Consider the following 19,859-nt stretch of genomic DNA (forward strand, 5'->3'; position numbering starts at 1 on the left):
TGGGAGTTTTTTGACCAAAGGTTACTGTGAACTCTGATTTACTCCGTAACCGCCATTGTACAATCTCAGACTCAGATAAAATCCTCCACCTCACGTCATCTCACCCCAGTATTGTTAAATGCAGCCAGGCCAATTCCCCCCACAGCTGTCAGATACCTGAAGGATTTAATAGTTCAACAAAGCCATACAAAGCAGTTAATTCACCAGACACTCCGACGCTTGGCTTAACTGTATGTCAGGCTTGGTCATGTAAATTTCCAGGTAAAATTTAAAAATGAATTTAAGATGCTTCTACCCCAAAAGTTTAAGAACTCATGCCCACAGATGAAATAAATGCCACTGAACACCATTTTACTCTTGTCAACCAACAGTCACTGTATTTACCTATCCCCAACCCTAAAATACTTCAAAAAAGGGGATTCGCTTGTTATTAAAAGATTATTACTAATTAAGTCCTAGGCCTTAGACATGACCAAGGCAATTCACATCACAACGTACCGATAGTTAAGGGAATTTGGCTTCCTTCATTAGTTAGTTAAATACAATCATCACATTTGCAAATGTCCCCGTACCCACAACGCTAAGGATAAATGCTGTGTCACTGAGAAGAAAAGCAAATATTTTTCTGAAACCAAAAGGAAGCTCTCAACGAATGTTGCTAACCTGTGCCCTCGGGCTACTCTATTCCCTATAAAGGCAGCCAGAACTGAGTTTCCCTAAACCCATGCGCTGCCTATTGGCAGCTTCCGTCTGATGGGAAGCCCCCTGACGAGCACAACTCGTCAAGGAAAGGCTGCACCTGCCGGGTTCTACCTCCAGGGCTCGGGGCTGCTTCTCACCATTTCCAGGTGAGTACCGGGGCCCTCGGGGTGTCCGCTGCCCGGGGCCGGACTGGCCCTGCCCTCCGGGGTCTTCCGTTCACTGTTGCGCTTCAGGCCGCTGGCGTCGCCTCGGCCCCCGGTCTCCCGGCGCCGCCGCTGCCGGCTCCACAGGTACATGGCACCCGCGCCCAGCAGCAGGGGCGCCCCGACCGCCAGCGCCAGCTGCCATCGCGGCAGGCCCCCGGTGCCCGGGCCCGCAGTCGCACTGCCGCCGCCCATCCCACTCCCGGAGCCGGGAATAGCCGCTGCGACCACCGCCGCCTCCACAGGCTTAGAGGCGGCCATGACGAGAGTCCTCCGCCTCCGCCACCGCCTCCTTGCTGTTCACGGGCGCCACAGTCACCAGGCAGCGTGCGAAGAAAAACGGGAGGGAGGCAAGGACGGAAAGCACTGAGCGAACAAGCACGCTAGGCAGCAAGAGCGGGCGACAGAAAAAGGCCAGAGGTCACCGGAAGCCCAAGGCATGCCGGGCCAGACCTGGCCGTCGTCTTTCCCTTCTCAACCGGGGAGGGAGGAGTGGGAAGGGAGGAGGAGTGGTGAATCACTTCCGGGTCAAGGTAAACTGGGCGTGCGGTGAAAGTCCCAGGCAGCCCTTTTTGTTTTCTTTCGTTCTGCTGCTGTTTGTGAGAGTAGCTTCTGGGATCTTGGGCCTCGGGTGGTAGCCGATGCCGTACCCTACGCCTTCAATAAAGAAGGGCAGAGGGCTCTCTGGTATAGCGAAGCGGAAGAGGGGCGCACATACGGCGGGTTTTTGGTGCTCGGGGGAGCAGAGGAAGAGGCTCTGAAACTGCGCTAAGAATGGGCGGGAGTAGCAGAAGAGTTCTGAAGGTTATTGGCTGGCAGGAGTGGTGGGCGGGGCGTAGGCCGAGCTGCCTCGTTTATTGGTGGAATTTGGACCCCTGGTTTTCTCGTTACTGCCACGTTGACGCTACTTAGAGCCCGGCGGTGTTAGCTCCGTTTTCTGTACCCGTGTCCTCGGAAACCAACGGATTGGAAGGACTTTTAAAAATATGGGAGGAAAGAGCCAAAAGCTGAAGATAGCTCGCTGTATCACCGATCTTCTTAGCTCTACCATGGCCAGATTTTAGTTTGGACGAATTTGAGGTTATTGGGGGCAACAGCAGGTGGCACAAATCAGGCTCGGTGGAAACGGGCAGATACAGGTTGGCTCCAGTTGAAACGGCTTGAACGGCGTCCCTGCGACTCACCGTCTGCGCCAATTACGAAAGCGATGACGTCTGTGTGTTGTTATGAGGTTCTCAAACTGAGTGGGTAGAAATGCGAAGACCTAGAGTTACCACCTTTCTTGTACGTATTTGTGTCATACCGGATTCCGCTTGACACCTCGCTCCCTGGAGCATCCGCGGCCTCGCCAGTGCTCTGTTCCGCACACTGTCATGCCGTTTTGCACTAGATGTCTCAGCCCTCTTGCCACATCTCAAGTAGAAATGTCAATTCATAGCTTTTATGTATCTAATAGCTTTGTCAAATCCTTTCCTCATGTTCTGCACCAGACCTCTTAAAATACAAAAATTTCCCTTGCAAGAAATTCTTTAGAATTCTTTTTTTTTTTTTTTTTTTTGCGGTACGCGGGCCTCTCACTGTTGTGGCCTCTCCCACTGCGGAGCACAGGCTCCGGATGCGCAGGCTCCGGACGCGCAGGCTCAGCGGCCATGGCTCACGGGCCCAGCCGCTCCGCGGCACGTGGTATCTTCCCGGACCGGAGCACGAACCCGCGTCCCCTGCATTGGCAGGCGGACTCTCAACCACTGCGCCACCAGGGAAGCCCCTGTTTAGAATTCTTGGTAGAAAATACTAAACAAGAAATTGTTTAGTATTTTCAAGAATAAAAGACAAGTATTAATAGAAAATCAGAATCCAGAACTATGGCTCCCCATTTCAGATATACTGATTTGCAGACCCTCATATTAAAAATTTACAAATAATGATTTTGCTTTTGGGTACAACAGGATTTTCAACATCACTATAGCGGTGCATAAAAATCGAGAGGAAATAATTTATTAAACAGCACTAAAATAGACTTAATGGCTTAATTAGAAAGCTTCAGCGTCATTGCTTTTCTCTTGCTTCGTGTGGGTTCCTATGAGTAAATTGCTTTCGGGCTGTAGGGTTCCTTAGCAACAGGCTAAAAAGATGAGCTAAAAATAATAGCAATAGAATCGGTTTGATCAAATAGTGATTGCTGCAGGCAATGACTTCTCTCCCTTCCTGATTCCCAACCCCCAAAGGCAAATCTGCTGTTCTTAATGTAATTTTTCCCTTGCCTTTTCAGAACAGAGTTAGGATTTTTCTTTCTAAAAATTTCAATTTTTCTGCAGCCTCAGGGGATTGTAGAATGCTAGTAATTACAAACTACCGGTAGGAACTGAAACATAAAGTTTTTAAAGAAACTTTATTTATTGGAAAAGGTAATAGATTGTTATTGTTAAAATTCAAAAGTTACTGTGAATAGTCTCCTAAAAACCCTGTTCCCCAGCCACCCAGTTCCCTCCAAAGGCAATGTTAGAGTTCCTTGAAACATTTTGTTTAATTAGCAATTATTTATCTAAAGGGTTGGTTTTCTTTGGTTTTATTTTTAAGATTGGCATGTATATGAATTTGTCCTTGTTACTTTTATACTTTGTTAAACATCTAATTTCCATTCCCTAATCTATTGATCTTTTTTCTCCCATTTTCTCCACCATTTTCTAATTGATTATAGTATAGAACTGAGTAAAAGTGTCACTACCTCTGTGACCTCACTGACCTGATGCATAAATTTCTAAGCTGTGAATACTGAAAACAGGTTATATTAAAGATTTAATTAGATGATATTTAAGGTCTTTTTAGTGTAATGTTTGTTACAAAATAGTAGACACTCAAGGCTTAGTTCTGTTTTTCTAAATTTTAAAGGAGAGAAGTAAAAAAATTGTCTCTTTTTTTTTAAGTTGAAGTTTTATATATGTGAACATAGATATTTTCTTGCTAGATTAATGGAAGTCAATAGAATAAGCTTTCTTCACTTTTCTGGTCTGTGTCTTAGGAGGCATTTGAATGAGGCTGAACATCTAATGGCCTAGGATGCAGAACACCTGAGTTCTTATTCTAGCTTTTAATACTACTAAGCTATGGGTGTGAATGGGCACCTGCTTTCTATATAATGTGACCAGTAGATTAGATGATTCCTAAAGCTTCTCGTAGCTTTAAAATTGTATGATTCTATCCCCTCAATTGTCATCGCTACATCAAAGCCTTTTTTGATTGGTAGAGTTAGTGGATAGCTGGTTGGTTGATTGGTAGCCAAGCCTTCCAGTGAGTCCACAAACATGCTTATCTTAGGCACATACATACACAACTTGATTCTCTTTCAGTTCTTCCTTAGGTTTACATTCTTTCTCTTTTTCTTCACTGAAAAGTTACTTGAAAGAATTGTTTATACTTGTTACCTCTACCTATTTATCACCAATTTCATCCAAAATCTCTTATAATCTAGTTTCTAACTTTTTTACTAGTCTGAAACTGCTTTAAGAGTCACAAGTTATTGTTTGTTTTTAGCTTTCATATGCTTTTATTGGAGCACTTAATACCATGGGTCATTCTGTACTTGAATGGCTTTCAGGAGACTAAATTCTCCCCTTTCTTCTACTCTGATGAATCTCTAGGTACATACTGTCCAATAGAACTTTCTGTGATGTTGGAAATGTTTTATAACTCTGATATTCAATATGGTAGACACTTGAAATATAGCTAGTACGACTAATCAAATTTTTCATTTTAATTTAAATTGATTTAAGTCCCTTCATTTGACTAATGGCTACTATATTGGACAGTGCACCTCTAGATCTTCCTCAAGTAGGAGAATCCATAAAAATATATCCTCTTCTTTCTCTTCATTCTCTTCATTTGTAACCAAAGTACATCTCATTGTTTCAGGTACCATATCTCTGCAGATAATCTCTATCTTCACATCTCCTGGTATGACTTATCTTTTCACCTGTAGCCCTGTAATTTCCTACTGTTTATTGAGCAGCTTTGCCTGGATGCCTCATTTAAAAAATATAAAACACATTGTCCTCCCTCCTCATTCTCTTCCTTTGTATAATCCTTTCTTCTCATAATACCACTATTACCTTGCTGGTTACCCATACTTGAAACCTTAGACCTTTTTGAACCTTTCTTTTTTCCAACTCTATCTACCCAAGTACAAGTAAATGTACCAATATACACATACATAAACACAAAATCAGCTGTGAAGTCTTGATGATTCTTTGTAATATCTTTTTAATATTTTTCTTCCTTTTCATGCCCCCTGCCACGTCCCAGTTCAAATATGTGAAAACACTTAAAAGCATGTCTGACACATAGTAGGTGCTCAATAAATAGTTTCTTCCCTTCTTTTCTCTTTTTTCCATTTCATTCATCTTTCCTGAATGCTGTATTAGCTTCCCCACCTGTAGTGCCTCTCTTCTATGTGTCACTTTGCACCTTGATACTAGATTATTCTTCCCAAAGCATAACTCCAATTTCATTCTTTTTTTCTTTCTTTCTTTATTTGGTTACGCCAGGTCTTAGTTGCGGCAGGCGGGCTCCTTAGTTGTGGCATGCGAACTCTTAGTTGAGACATGCATGTGGGATCTAGTTTGCGGACCAGGGATCAAACCCAGGCCTTTCATTGGGAATGCAGAGTCTTATCCACTGTGCCACCAGAGTCCCTCCAATTTCATTTTTGAGCTCAAAGACTTTTAGACTCACTCTACTTCCTATAAATGTCTCTGCCCACCCCCACATCCTTTCTTACACTCTGTCTTTTTCCTTGGTCCACATTCTTAGCAGTTATCAGTGTTTGAAATTATTTATTTATGTGACCCCCACAATAGGACATAAGCTCCATGAGGATAGAAACTTTGTTCACTTTGTACTCCCAGAGCCCAGAAGGTATTCAGTGTAATGGTTGATTTTATGTGTCAACTTGGCCACAAGGAACCCAGGTATTTGGTCAAACATTATTCTGGGTGTGTCTGTGAGGGTTGGTTGTTGTTTTTGTTTTGTTTTTTTTTGTTTGTATGTTTTTCTGATGAGATTAACATTCGAATCAATCCTACTGAGTGAAGCAGATTGCCTTCCCTAAAGTGAGTGGCCATAATCAGTTGAAGGCCTGAATAGAACAAAAAGATTGACCCTTCCTTGTGTAAGAGGGAACTTCAACTGTCTGACTACTTTGAGCTGGGACATTGATCTTTTCCTGCCTTTGGACTTGAACGGAAGCATTGGCTCTTTTCGGATCTTGAGCTTGCCAGCTTTCACACTGGTATTTACACCATCAGGTCTCTTGGGTCTCTGGTTGTAGACTGCAGATCGTGGGACTTCTCAGCCTCTATAATTGCATGAGTCTGTTCCTTTTATAAATTTCTATATAAATTTCTGGTTCTGTTTTTCTGGAGAACCCTAAGTAATACCAATACATTTTGGTACTAGGAATAGAGTACTGCTGTAACAAATACCAAAAAATGTGCATGTGGCTTTGGAATTGTGTGATGGGTAGAGGCTGGAAGAATTTTGAAGCCCATGCTAGAAAAAGCCGAGATTGCTGTGAAGAAACTGTTGATAGGTATAAGGACATTAAAGATGATTCTGGTGAGGGCTCAGAAAGAAAAGAGGCAAGCAGGAGACAAAGCTTCCACCTTACAGAAATTCATGAATAGTCATGAACAGAATGTTGGTAGACATATGGATGATAAAGGCCATTCCAGTGACAACTCAGATGGAAATGAGGGAAAGGTTATTGGAAATTGGAGGAAAGAAATCCTCGTAATAAAGTGTCAAAAAACTTGACTGAATTGTGTTGTACATGAATTTGGGGTGAGAAGGACATCAATTTGTGGGGGCTGGGGGCCTCATTCCCTGTACCAAAACTTGTGTTAGTCTACTAGGACTACTATAATCAAACACCATAGACTGGTTGGCTTAACTAACAGAAATTTATTTCTTACAGTTCTGTAAGGTGGGAAGTCCAAGATCAAGGTTCTGGACAGTTAGCTTTCTGGTGAGGGCTCTATTCCTGGCTTGCAGACGGCTGCCTTCTCACTGTGTCCTCAGGTGATTTTCTTTTTTTCTTTTTTCCTCACCAGAGGGGAGAGAGAGCTGCAAGCTCTTTAGGGTCTCCTCTTATAAGGGCACTAATCCCAGTGGACCAGGGTCTTACCCTCATGACCTCATCAAAAATATTCAGTGTATAGCAGGCACACAATATAGTAGGCACTCAATAAAGATTTTTTAAAGTAAACTATATTAAAGGGTATCAAAGAAGGAAAAAGTGGCATTCAAGATTGAATAGGTAGAATGCACCTTAAAACAATATTGAGTGTCTGCTATATGCAGGCTTTCCTTTAAAAACCTAAAATACTTTTTCTGGAACTTTCTAAAGCATATCACTTTTCTACTTGTTTTATAGAATTACATTTGTCCTACCTCATCGACTGGACTATAAGCATCCCAGGTCAGGATCTATGTCTGATTTATCTTGTGTCTTCTACAGTGCCTGTTCTAATGCTGTATGTCAAAACAAGGGAATATGTTTTCTCTCTTTGTATTGGACTATACAGAAGTTTATATTTCTTTTTCACAGTTACCACATTGCCATAATTATTTGTTCTCATGTGTGCTCCCCATACTCAATTTTGAGCGTCTGAAGGGTAGGGACCATGTTCTAGTCATCTTTGTACTCCCACATCTATTATGGGGCTGGGCATATAATGGGTATTTGTTAACATTTATTTATCTACCCAACATGATACCCGAAATGTGGTCAATGCTGAATAAAGAGTTGATGAAGTATTTGACAGTTTCCTGACTACTGTTTTATCTCCATTCCTGTTGCCAGCATTAATGGTCTGGTGCCACCACTGCCGTCCAATATCACTGGTATCAGCTGGGAAATCAACTCAGTTGCTGCTACTGCTGCCATCACCAGAAATAGTCTGCTTGCATCACCACCATCATCATAGCTACTTGTTCCCAGTACTAAGCATGCTGTAGTCACTGCTACCATCTCCACCACTGCAGCTGTTTTCACCAGGACCTGCTTGGTTTGTCCTTCATATTCCACTCATATATAGAAGTATTTGTTTCTTCTGAGCCCTCATGCTGTTAATTTTTCTCCAGTCTTTCTCATAATGGTTTCTGCCTTATTCAGCTTCCATCAGAGCATCAGTTGAGTGGGTGGTACTACTTTGCTTCTCAGGGGGAATGGCACTTTAATGATTCAATCAAGTAGTTGCTCTTTTTGCTGTCAGAAGAAGCCTCTGTATTATCTTCAGGGAACAATCTACAATAACCCTAGATCCCTCTCCTTAGCTGTGACTGTTAGCTCATATGTATACTTTATGCACTCATTTGCCACCTTTCTGCCCACTCACACAGATTCATAAGATCTTTCCATCCTCATCAACTTAGTTCATTGCCGCCCACAAGAATCTATGTCATTTGCAAATGTAGAAACATTGCTTTGCGCTTTAATTTATAAAGATATTGCATATAGGTTATACTAATTGTGCCCTGCACAAGGATGCTGGGAGAAGTGGGGGCTGAGATTCAGCCTGCACTTTGTTCATCACCGTCTAGTGTTAGGCTGTGCCTGCCAGGAGAAAGGTATTCCTTTTTCTGATTTGCATGAAGATGCTGGCCCATCACTAAGTGACCCTGGTCATGCAGACCTGATCTTTGCACTGGTCTAGCACTGAACCTGAGATCCTCTATGCTATGCTTGCCTATCTTTACCTTTTGTTGTTTTTCCTAACCAGTGGAAAATAGCCTCAACTCCAATAATGAGGAGGAGACTCAATTTTGTTAAATTTTGAAAAAATATAAAACCATAAAAAATAGTTTCTATACCTATCTTCCAGTTATCTATTGCTGCTTGGCAAACTGTCCCAAATGATAGTGGTTTAAAACAACTATTTTATTACATCTCACAATTTTGTTGCTGAGGAATTTGGGCAAGGCTTGATTGACTCTTTTCTTCTGCTGGTGTCAGCAGAGTTTACTCTCCTGGTGGATGGCTGGTCTGGAGGGTTCAGGCTTCACTCAGTGTCTTACACCTTGGTGAAGATAGCTTGGAGACTGGAATCATTTGAGACTATCAAGTGGAGCACCTTCTTGTGGCCTTTCCAGCATAGCAGTCAGGGTAGTCAGACTTATGTGACAGCTCAGGGTTCCCTGCTAGTGTGTCCTAGGAGTCCCAGGCAGAAGCTGCAAAGCTTTCCAAAACTTCACTTCTACCATGTTCTGTGGGTCAAACATGTTAGTAAGAACAGGACAGATTCATGGGGGAGTGAATTAGACTCCAACTCTCAATGGAAGAAGTAGCAAAGAGTTGCAATTAGTTTTACTCTACCATGATCTTCTACCAAGATGTAACCAAAGTTGTATTTTGCCATATTTACTTGTGATGCAATTAGAAAAACATTTTCATTATAGAACCTTGATAAAATAAACATCATATCTAAAAGTGAAATATTAGTAGTTTTCTTTTTGAAGTCAAGAACCAGTCAAGCTTTTCAGGTTTATTACATGTTACTGAAGTGTTAATAAGACAAAAAGGGAAATAAAAGGACAGTGGAAACAAAGAAGTAACTTATTATTATTTATAGACAATATGTCTCCATAGAAAATCCAAGAAGATCTATAATCTAGTTCTAAAAAAATAGTTCAGCAACATTGTGGATAGAAGGATAACACGAATCTCAAATTGGTCCCTTGTGCTTTCTAAACTATTGGCTATTTTGTGATCCTCTTGTTCTTAAGTCTGATGGATGCCCTTTTATTTACTTCATTCTTCCTTCAGCATGGACAACTATATCAGGTCTTAGCTGTTGGTTGTGTGACCTCACACTTTCCACTTGGGGGTGGAGGACATCTTGTTGCCAATATTTGTTGCAGAGTTGTCCATGGGTGTTTTTTAAATTAATTAATTAATTAATTAATTAATTAATTTTTGGGTGTGTTGGGTCTTCGTTTCTGTGCGAGGGCTTTCTCCATTTGGCGGTGAGCGGGGGCTACTCTTCATCGCGGTGCGTGGGCCTCTCACTGTTGCGGCCTCTCTTGTTGCGGAGCACAGGCTCCAGACGCGCAGGCTCAGTAGTTGTGGCTCACGGGCCTAGTTGCTCCGTGGCATGTGGGATCTTCCCAGACCAGGGCTCGAACCCATGTCCCTTGCATTGGCAAGCAGATTCTCAACCACTGCGCCACCAGGGAAGCCCCATGGGTGTTTTCATTTACAGTTGTGCTATTGATTTTTATGTGGGGATTCAGAGAGATTGAAAAGTTATGCTATCTTCATTATTATCTTCCCGGAGTACTTGTAGTTCAATAGCATTTTGATCTAGTCGCTACGCATTTGTGTAACTCCCACTGTTTTATATATATATATGCTTCATTAACGTTTTTCTTTTTAGTACTTTGAAGATTTCCCATTGTTTATTGATTCAAAATTTAATTTTTCCAATTTATTTTTCTAAATGTCATAAGTATTTTGTCACAATTCCCTTTAAGTGTTTGGTGATCCACTCCTTTATTGTACATCGCAAAATTTTGCCCCTATTAGAAGTGAGACTCACAAGAGTCTAATTCCCCCAGCCCAGTTCTTCTCTGGAGCACTTCTCATGGGGAGGCTTATGGACTCAAGTTAAAAGAAAGTGCTGAGATGAATCTATTTGACGGGCCTGGAGCAGTTCCTGTTTGCTAAGGTTTCCACTACAGATGCAAGAAAAAAGTGTCCTCACATTTTCCGTCTGTCTGATTGTGGCAGCCCAGATTGAATGGGGGAATACAGGAAAAAATTGCAACTCACAAATAAAAAAAAAGTACTGAGGCACTACCCTTAGACTCTGAAATTGCGCTGTAAAATTAATAACTGGGAGGAAGACTTTTCTGAAGTATAATACACTGATGAGCTGAACTGATAAAGTTTTTTACATAGTGGTAAATTTTAACAAACAGTGTGTTCAATCTGTTATAGAATAATAGGTGCTCAGGGATCAAAAAGACCTTGAGAGGTCGTACAATTAATAACACTCCTGGAGTCAGAGCTGCACAGGGTCCATCTCTGGTCCAGTTTCTGGCAGATGAGAATCAATGCTGTGTTTAAAGGTCTCTTGTGAAAGAGATGAGGTATTGTTTTATAAAAACCTATTACAGTATCTAAAACCTTTGACTCTGATGAAGCCTACCATTAGCCAGAATTCTGCAGAACTCAATGATGCTTAATGCCAAAGTAACTGGATATTTATACAACAAATATTCTAGTAGGCAAATCTCAAAAAACATACCTTATTTCCCTCACATATTTTTTACATCAACAGTGGTATATTTTTAAAATAGTTTTCATAATATAAGCTACATAGCTTTTTAGAATAAAAAATGATAATTATGTACCTTCACATACACGCTTTAGGACACTTGGTTAAGCAACAAGCAATCTGTGTCTTGATAATCACCTCAAAAGACTTGCAAACTTCACAATGTAACTGGACAACCATCATGGAAATGGATGATTACATTAGGATATGTTGCCTGCAAAAGAACATTCTGACAGTCAAGACATTAAATAGAACATAGCACACAGTTTCAAGCACTGCTTTCTGGCAAGTGAAAACTGTCTAAAAACCACTGATGTATTTTGACTACAAAAAAAAAAAAGAGAAAGAAAGGAAAAAAAAGAGAAAGAAAGGAAAAACAAAGAGATGTAGCAGTGTAGTTCTTCTGTACATAGCATTTCTTTTCCAGAGTGAGACTGGCTTAGGCAAGCTTGAAAGCAGTGTGAGGAATAATTCTTCCCTTTAACTGTTAAGAAAAAATATGAACTAAAAAATACATTACTATAACATATAGGGGCTATGGAGGATGAAATAAAGGGAATGAAATGAAATAAAAGGAAATGAATGAAAGAGAGTGAAATAAAGGCAAAATCATCTATGCATTATTGTAGTCTTCTGGGGCAGCAAATGTGAAAGAGGGCACTGCAAAACCACTTCATTTTTACACAGGCCAAGGATCATTGTCACTGATTACCTGGGCACCCTTGATGTCTGATCACTTTATGAGAACACACACCACTAGTTTCCTACCCTCTAAGAGAAGGTAATTCCTTTCATATTAAGTACCATAAGAAAATGGACGGGCTTCCCTGGTGGCACAGTGGTTGAGACTCTGCCTGCCGATGCAGGGGACACGGGTTCGTGCCCCGGTCCGGGAAGATCCCACATGCCGCGGAGCGGCTGGGCCCGTGAGCCATGGCCGCTGAGCCCGCGCGTCCGGAGCCTGTGCTCTGCAACGGGAGAGGCCACAACAGTGAGAGGCCCGCGTACCGCAAAAAAAAAAAAAGAAAGAAAATGGACAATCAAACTCTAGAAAACTGCAGCTATCTCAGCCACTTGACACTTTGCATAAACACTGTGGCTTGGCAAGGCAGAGCATTAGAGCAGGGTCAAAAGGGCAGCTCCCTTTGGTCCCATGCCCCTGACAGCATTTCCTCAAGGCAGGTGTCCAAGCCCCTGCCAGGGAAAGCTGGCGGCTGGGCTCCCAGGGTGTGGCATGGCCTCCTATCACGCCCTGGCTTCCCAGACAGGATGGAAGAGCAGTTCTCCCCCAGCTGCCAAGACTTGACACCTGCTGCTGCTCCTTTGCTGTGCTAGATTTGTTATAAGAACTTTAGGACATGCAAAGTGGAGAGCTATCTTTCTCTCACACTTTAAAAGAGATGGGCTTAACTAGGGAAAAAAATGGAGGTGGACTAATTTTATATAATGTAGACCAAATTCTTTTTCTTTTGGTGGTAAATTTATATCTTGTTACTTTGGGAAAATTTTTGGCCCAAGGTTTGAAGAGTTCCCTTTCCTTCCTGCATTGGGGTCCCAGAGACCACCCCCAGGTTTGGTGGCTCACTAAAAGAACTCACAGGGCTCAACATGTACTCACAGCTAAGATTTATAACAGTGAAAAGATACAAAGCAAAATCAGCAAACAGAAAAAGCCCTTAGGTGAAGTCCAGAGGAAACCTGCCTCAAGCTTCCAAGAGTCCTTTCCTAGTGGACTCACACATGACGTGCTTAATTCCTCCAGCAATGTTTTGTGACAACACGTGCCAAGTGTTTACCAGGGAGCCTCAGAACCCTAAGCTTTTATTTGATGCTGGTCATGTAGGCATGCTCTGCCTGGCAGGTACCAAAACTCCGACTTTCAGAAGGAAAGCAGTTGTTCAGCATAAATCACCTTGGTTGTAAAAGCAGTATAGGCCACTCTCATCAGTTAGGGAGTTTTTTAATCTTTCTTTTTTATTGAAGTACAGTTAATATTCAATGTTGTGTTAGTTTCTGGTGTACAGCAAAGTGATTCAGTTATATATATATATATTTATTGAGGTATGGTTGAATTACAATGTTGGGTTATTTACTAATGTACATAGAGCAAAGTGACTCAGTTATATATATGTGTGTGTATATATATATATATATATATTCTTTCCATTATGGTTTATTACAGGATACTGATTATAGTTTCCTGTGCTTACAATAGGACCTTGTTGTTTATCCATTCTATATATATGTAATAGTTTGCATCTGCTACTCCCAAACTCCCAGTCCAACTCTCCCCTGCCCTCTCTCCCCCTTGGCAACCACAAGTCTGATCTCTATATCTGTGAGTCTGTTTCTGTTTTGTAGATAAGTTCATTTGTGTCATATTTTAGATTCCACATGTAAGTGATATCATATGGTATTTGTCTTTCTCTTTCTGACTTACTTCACTTAGTATGATAATCTCTATGTCTATCTGTGTAGCTGCAAATGGCATAATTTTGTTCTTTTTTATGGCTGAGTAATATTCCATTATATATATAAACCACATCTTCTTTAACCATTCAACTGTCGATGGACATTTAGGCCATTTCCGTGTCTTGGCTATTGTAAATAGTGCTGCTGTGAACATAGGGGCGCATGTATCTTTTTAAATTATAGTTTTGTCTGGATATATGCCCAGGAGTGGAATTGCTGGATCATATGGCAACTCTATTTTTAGGTTTTTGAGGAACTTCCATACTGTTTTGCGTAGTGGCTGCGCCAATTAACATTCCCACCAACGGTGTAGGAGGGTTCCAGTTAGGGAAAGTTTTATATCACTACAGGGGACTGGTTACCAGCCAAGTTCCCAGATACCAGTTAAGGGCCAACCTTGCAAGGAGGCCTTTCTAAGGATAGGCAGTCTCAGCCTTCTGTGTTACCTCTTTTCTGCCGAGTCCACCTTCTTGGCCAAGGCATTTTTAGAGCAAAATTATTTTCAGTAGGACCCCATGCAGCAGGGTGAAAGTATCCTGTAATATTGACTTTTGTTATGCCCTCTAGGGGTCCTGGATTTAGCCAATTTAAACAAATCCCATTAAAAATAAAGGTGATTCTTAGAAAGCTAGGTGGCTTTCTCCTTAAGTTTTTGTGTTAACCTTTTTTTAACCTGGCCTGAGCCATCGATTCAAGCACAGCACAATCCTGACTGGTAAGTTGAAGCTGACCTGCGTGCCTTCCAGGACTGAGATGGTCCATGATAGTCAAGGTACACACAGAGAGTACCCTTGGAAACAAAAAGTGTGCAATTGTTAAGTGACCCCAACAAGGACACACATTAGTCAGGCAATACAGGTTAACGAGGCTTCCAGTGTGGCTTCCCACTGTGGATCCTTCTGCCTTAGGGCTCTCTGTCCAGTCCAAATAATTCAGTTGAGTACCTAGTTTTAGAAGGATTTCCAGAAGGCAGTCAGTTTCAATCAGTTTTGCTGTCTTTGACATCAGTTCATTTGCCTCGTGAGTGGGGACAACATCTACAGGTGTTCTTCGTGGAAATTTAGGAGCTGAGGACATTCCCTGTTGTGTCATAGTCAGTGTTGTTAGGTGTGCTCATAGGCTCAGCAGTCAGTTTGAATTCAAGACCTTACAGCATCTTGGGAAGGCAGCATTGGCATTCAGGAGTGGTTCTTTTTTTTTTTTTTTTTGGCCGTACTATGCAACTTGCGGGATCTTAGCTTCCAGACCAGGAATTGAAACTGGGACCCCGGAAGTGAACGCGCCGAGTCCTAACCACTGGACTGCCAGGGAATTCCCCCAGGAGCAGTTCTGAAAAACAGCAGTTATAAAAAACAGAAATCATTAATGTCCATCTTTCCCTGCATCTCCCAGGTGCTGGCTTTTTGTTTTTTCTGTTATTACAAAATCAGTGTGTCTCATACAGTAATCTTAACTTTACATTTTTTTCCCAATCATTTTTTATTCTCATCTAGACCTTTCAGCAGGAAGTGTTTGGTATAAAGAGAGTGTTGAGAATTTAGCTAAGCTACTCCATGCTGTTGCTGCCTCAGCATCTATTTTGTTTGGCCAAGCAGCCAGCAGTGACCTTAAACTGACACTAGTCCCCTCAGGCAAACCCATGCCCCAGATGGCAGCTCACAGAGTCACAAGGAAATGTAAGTTCCTGATATGACCTCCCCAACAGCCCTTGTGATCAACAATCTCCCCTGCTTCCCAGTGCCTTCCCCTATATGCTCCTTAGATAAGACCAACAAGACCTTTGTGGGATTTATCAGAACCCTGCTCTTTTGGTTTGAATTGACCAAATCAGGCTTTAGCCCGGGAACCACAAAGCACTCTACCCATAGACTCAAACAAAAACATGTTCCCCAGGTCCTGCTTCTCTCTGTCTGCACTCTGCCTTGACCTCCCCATGTGGTCCCTCAAAGCATGCCAGGTACTTCCTCTAGGACCTGTGAGTAATAAACTTCTCTATTTTAATTCCTCTTGTGATCTACTGTTGAACTGCAACTCACCATCTGATACCCTGCACTCCACTTAATAAGTATTAATTTAACAAATCCAAACAGAGGAATAGAAAAATTTACATAGAAAAACAATTTTAATAAACTTAGCCAGAAAGACACATCATGTTCAGGAGCTGGTAGGACAAAATCCTGAATTTTCAAGAGTTTTCATAATGTGTTTACATAACTCTGACGCCTGTCATCCTGATCATTTATTCAGTAAATAGCCCAGAAAAGACCAATCTCTGTCTGGGGACAGCTATGTTTAATAATCAAAATTCCTAACTAAGAAGAAATGTGAGTGAAGTAGAATCAGGTCATCAGTCCATTGTAAATTTCAAATCTTAAAATCCAAACACAAGTCAACAGCAGTGAGACATGCCTGGGAAGGGGATAAGAACCCTATCTGTTAGGAGTGGGTGCAGAGGTCCCCTCCCCGTAATGTGCTCTCTCCCAACTTGGAGCTTTCGACAGGAATCACAAGTTAGGTTTCTTGTGATTAATCATCTCAGATGCAATTAGTTCCTGCATTATACAGATCGAGCCACTAGAAGCTTGGTTTCATATGGTCCCGTCAGAGAACAAGCACTTTCCCATGGGCATCTGCAAGATACCTGTGTGGTCCAGTCAGCATCCATAATGTTTTTATAGTTTATGGCCCCATAAGGGGGGAGGGTCTTAAATCTGCAATAGTCCCAGAGTCTGAGTTCTGTTCATTGAGCCTATGTCTGCTTTTAGAGGTCCATCACAATCCTTATGGACCAGCACAATCATTATGAGGTTTGATTCTACTGATAGGTCCAGGCAAATAGGATTTCTGAATTCAGGTTTCCAAAAAGGACTTTTTTTCTTTAGCAGCAGCAAAGCCAAGAGACTACTGGGCCAGACAGTGAGGTTTCAAGTCCTTCTAAGCCCCTTTTATCTTGTCAGACTTAAAGTCCAAATTGACCCACTCAAAAATATGCACATTAGGCTGGAAAATCATCAGCCTCTAAGGGTTAGACATCTGCTTTTTTAAAAATATCTTTATTGGAGTATGATTGCTTTACATTGTTGTGTTAGTTTCTGCTGTACAACGAAGTGAATCAGCTATATGTATACATATATCCCCATCCCCTCCCTCTTGAGCCTCCCTCCCACCCTCCCTATCCCACCCCTCTAGGTGGTCACAAAGCACAGAGCTGATCTCCCTGTGCTATGCAGCTGCTTCCCACTAGCTATCTGTTTTGCATTTGGTAGTGTACGTATGTCAGTGCTACTCTCTCACTTCGTCCCAGCTTACCCTTCCCCCACTGTGTCCTCAAGTCCATTCTCTACATCTGCATCTTTATTCCTGCCCTGCCACTAGGTTCATCAGTACCGTTTTTTTAGATTCCATATATGTGAGTTAGCATACGGTATTTGTTTTTCTCTTTCTGACTTACTTCACTCTGTGTGACAAACTCTAGTAGACATCTGATTTTATAAGAACTTATTAGCAAACTAAAACCTGCCTTTTAAAATGCAAAAGTTGATTTTCCTGTGGAGATTTTCTCTCCTTTTATGTTGTCTACCTTTTCCCATAGACTCCAACAGGAAAAAATCTTAGCAAAAATAATCAGTTGTGAGATTTCGATACCCAAAGAGTTTAAATTTTAACCCATCCAGCAAAAAGCAAGGAATTTATGTTCTACTAACACCATTTATTGGTGCGATAATCCCTCTAACATGTATGACTGCGATAATCCCTCTAACATGTATGAAATTACAAGCATATAGTATTTTACATTTATTTTTATCATACATCCAGAAGCAATAGCCACAAAATAAAAAGCCATTTTTCTGAAAGTCTCTCTCTCTTTCTCTCTCTCTCTTTTTCATTGCAAGTTTACACAATCCCCTAGCAGTAAACTCAATGCTTTCAGAATTGACATTACAGCTGCTTAGAGATCCCAGCTGGAATGCAAGGGGCTGCTGTACCAGTGGATAAAATGTTGTCTTCCCCTTCTCCTTTATTTCTGATTTATCTAAAGTTTGTCTTGGCACTGACAGTCTTTTCCCCTCCCACCTGGAGGAGAGAACAAAACCCTAAGGTATCATCCAGGCTGCAATTGCAATTTTTAATCTCCTCACTTCAGCCACCATTGCCAAAAGCAGCCAGCACACTCAATGAGCCAATCCTTCTGGAGTTGGATGTATCATTTTAAAATTTCATAGGTAATCTCTACCTTTCATAGCAAACATCATCTCTGCTGCCGTTTCATATCACAGATGACTAGGTAGCCACTTGGCATTGAAAGTTTATCATTATGTCCCCTTCATCCTTTTTCTAAATACTGCTTTAGCCATATTTCAGTGAGTTGGGCTTGTTTTAGTGAATCCCATTTCTGATACCAACTGCCACCCCCAGTTTGGAGATTTGTTAGAAGAATCCACAGGACTCATCATATAGTTGTATTTGTGGATAAGGTTTATTACACAGGATACAAAGGATACAAAGCAAAATCAAAAAGGGAAAGGCATATTGGGTGAAGTCTGAAGGATACCAGGAATAAATTTCCAAAATTCCTTTTTCCAGGTAAATCTCATAGGATGTGCTTAATTCCACCAGCAATGAGTTGTGGCAACACGTGTGAAATGTTTTCTACATGTTAATTAAAGACTTAGTGCTCAGGGTTTTTCTGGGTACTGGTCATGTAGGTACCCTACTGTGAACTGAATATCTGTGGGCCTTCAAAGTTCATATGTTAAAGCCTAATCCCCAATGTGGTGGTATTTGGAGATGGGACCTTTGGAAGGTATATAGGTCATGAGGCTGGAGCTATCAGGAATGGGATTAGTGCCTGTGTGGTTAGTTTAAATGTCAATTTGACTAGCTATGCGGTGCCCAGATTAAACATTATTTCTGGGTGTATCTGTGAGGATGTATCTAGATAAGATTAACATTTGAATTGGTGGGCTCAATAAAGTAAATAGGCCAATGTGGGTGGGCATGATGCAATCAGTTGAGGGCTGGAATAGAACAGAAGGCAAAAGAAGGAGAAATTCACCCTTTTTTCTTGCCTTACTGCTTGAGCTGGGCGATCTCATCTCATCTTTTCCTGCTCTTGGACTGGGACTTATCAATACATCACTGCTTTCCCTGGAGGCCTTAGGACTCAGACTGAATTACGCCACTGGCTATCTTGGGTCTCCAGCTAGCAGATGGCAGACGGTGGGACTTCCCAGTCTCCATAACTGTATGAGCCAATTCCTCATAATAAATTCTCCATATATATATATATACCTTCTTTTCCTGCACATTTTCCAATATCTAAATTGTTTCTTGGTTTTTTTTTTTTTTTTTTTTTTTGCCTCACGCGGGCCTCTCACTATTGTGGCCTCTCCCGTTGCGGAGCACAGGCTCCGGACGCGCAGGCTCAGCGGCCATGGCTCACGGGCCCAGCCGCTCCGCGGCATGTGGGATCTTCCCGGACCGGGGCACGAATCCGTGTCCCCTGCATCGGCAGGCGGACTCTAAACCACTGCGCTATCTGGGAAGACCCCTAAATTGTTTCTGTGTATAAGGCATTAAGGGGAGGGCACAGAAGTCCAAGAAACTGATATTACCCAAAGAGGTTTTAAGATAAAGTCCTATTTCCTTTTCCCTGAAATACTTTGAAGTAATAATTAGATATTATCCGCTCTGGCTTCTCCATCCCCTGCCCACAGATTTATTTTTGTTTCAGAAATTGGAAGAAAACACACTTCTGTCTTAGGAGGAATAGAAAAGAAGAGGTCCATCCATAGTCAACTTTTGTGGACAGACCTGGTCCTGTTTCCCCAAGAAAAATTATTTGATTTCTTTCTTTAATAACAGAGACAACCAACAGTGATGACATAGAATTATGTATTTTCTTTTCTCATCTGGGTCATTGAGAAGTCAGGCTTCTTCCATTCTTTAATAAAAATATTACAAAGTAACAAGCATGCACCATGTTATTTAAAGGAAGAAATAAAAATGTTGCAAGCCATTTTGTGCTTTGGTTACTTTCCCTTAGTAACACAAGTTGTAGAATAGTGCTCTAGGTATATTGGTTACAGTTAAGCCAATTTTTACAGCTCAAGGAAGAATTTTTATATGGAAAATGTCCAAGAATGCCACT

The 19,859-nt window shown here is 41.6% G+C and overlaps 1 protein-coding gene across 1 annotated transcript in view; it reads right to left on the reverse strand.

Moving 5' to 3' along the window:
• The window catches only part of TOMM70 (translocase of outer mitochondrial membrane 70), a 45,527-nt gene extending 44,232 nt beyond the window's left edge, over positions 1-1,295 (reverse strand). Inside the window, exon 1 of the mRNA XM_082840436.1 lies at positions 840-1,295. Coding sequence (XP_082696562.1) covers positions 840-1,166 — 327 coding nt within the window. The 5' untranslated portion in view covers positions 1,167-1,295. The remainder of the gene's footprint in view (positions 1-839) is intronic.
• Between the last annotated feature and the right edge of the window lie 18,564 nt (positions 1,296-19,859).

This window comes from Leucopleurus acutus (genome assembly GCF_964270905.1).
Source record: "Leucopleurus acutus genome assembly, chromosome: 5".
Taxonomy (NCBI): domain Eukaryota; kingdom Metazoa; phylum Chordata; class Mammalia; order Artiodactyla; family Delphinidae; genus Leucopleurus; species Leucopleurus acutus.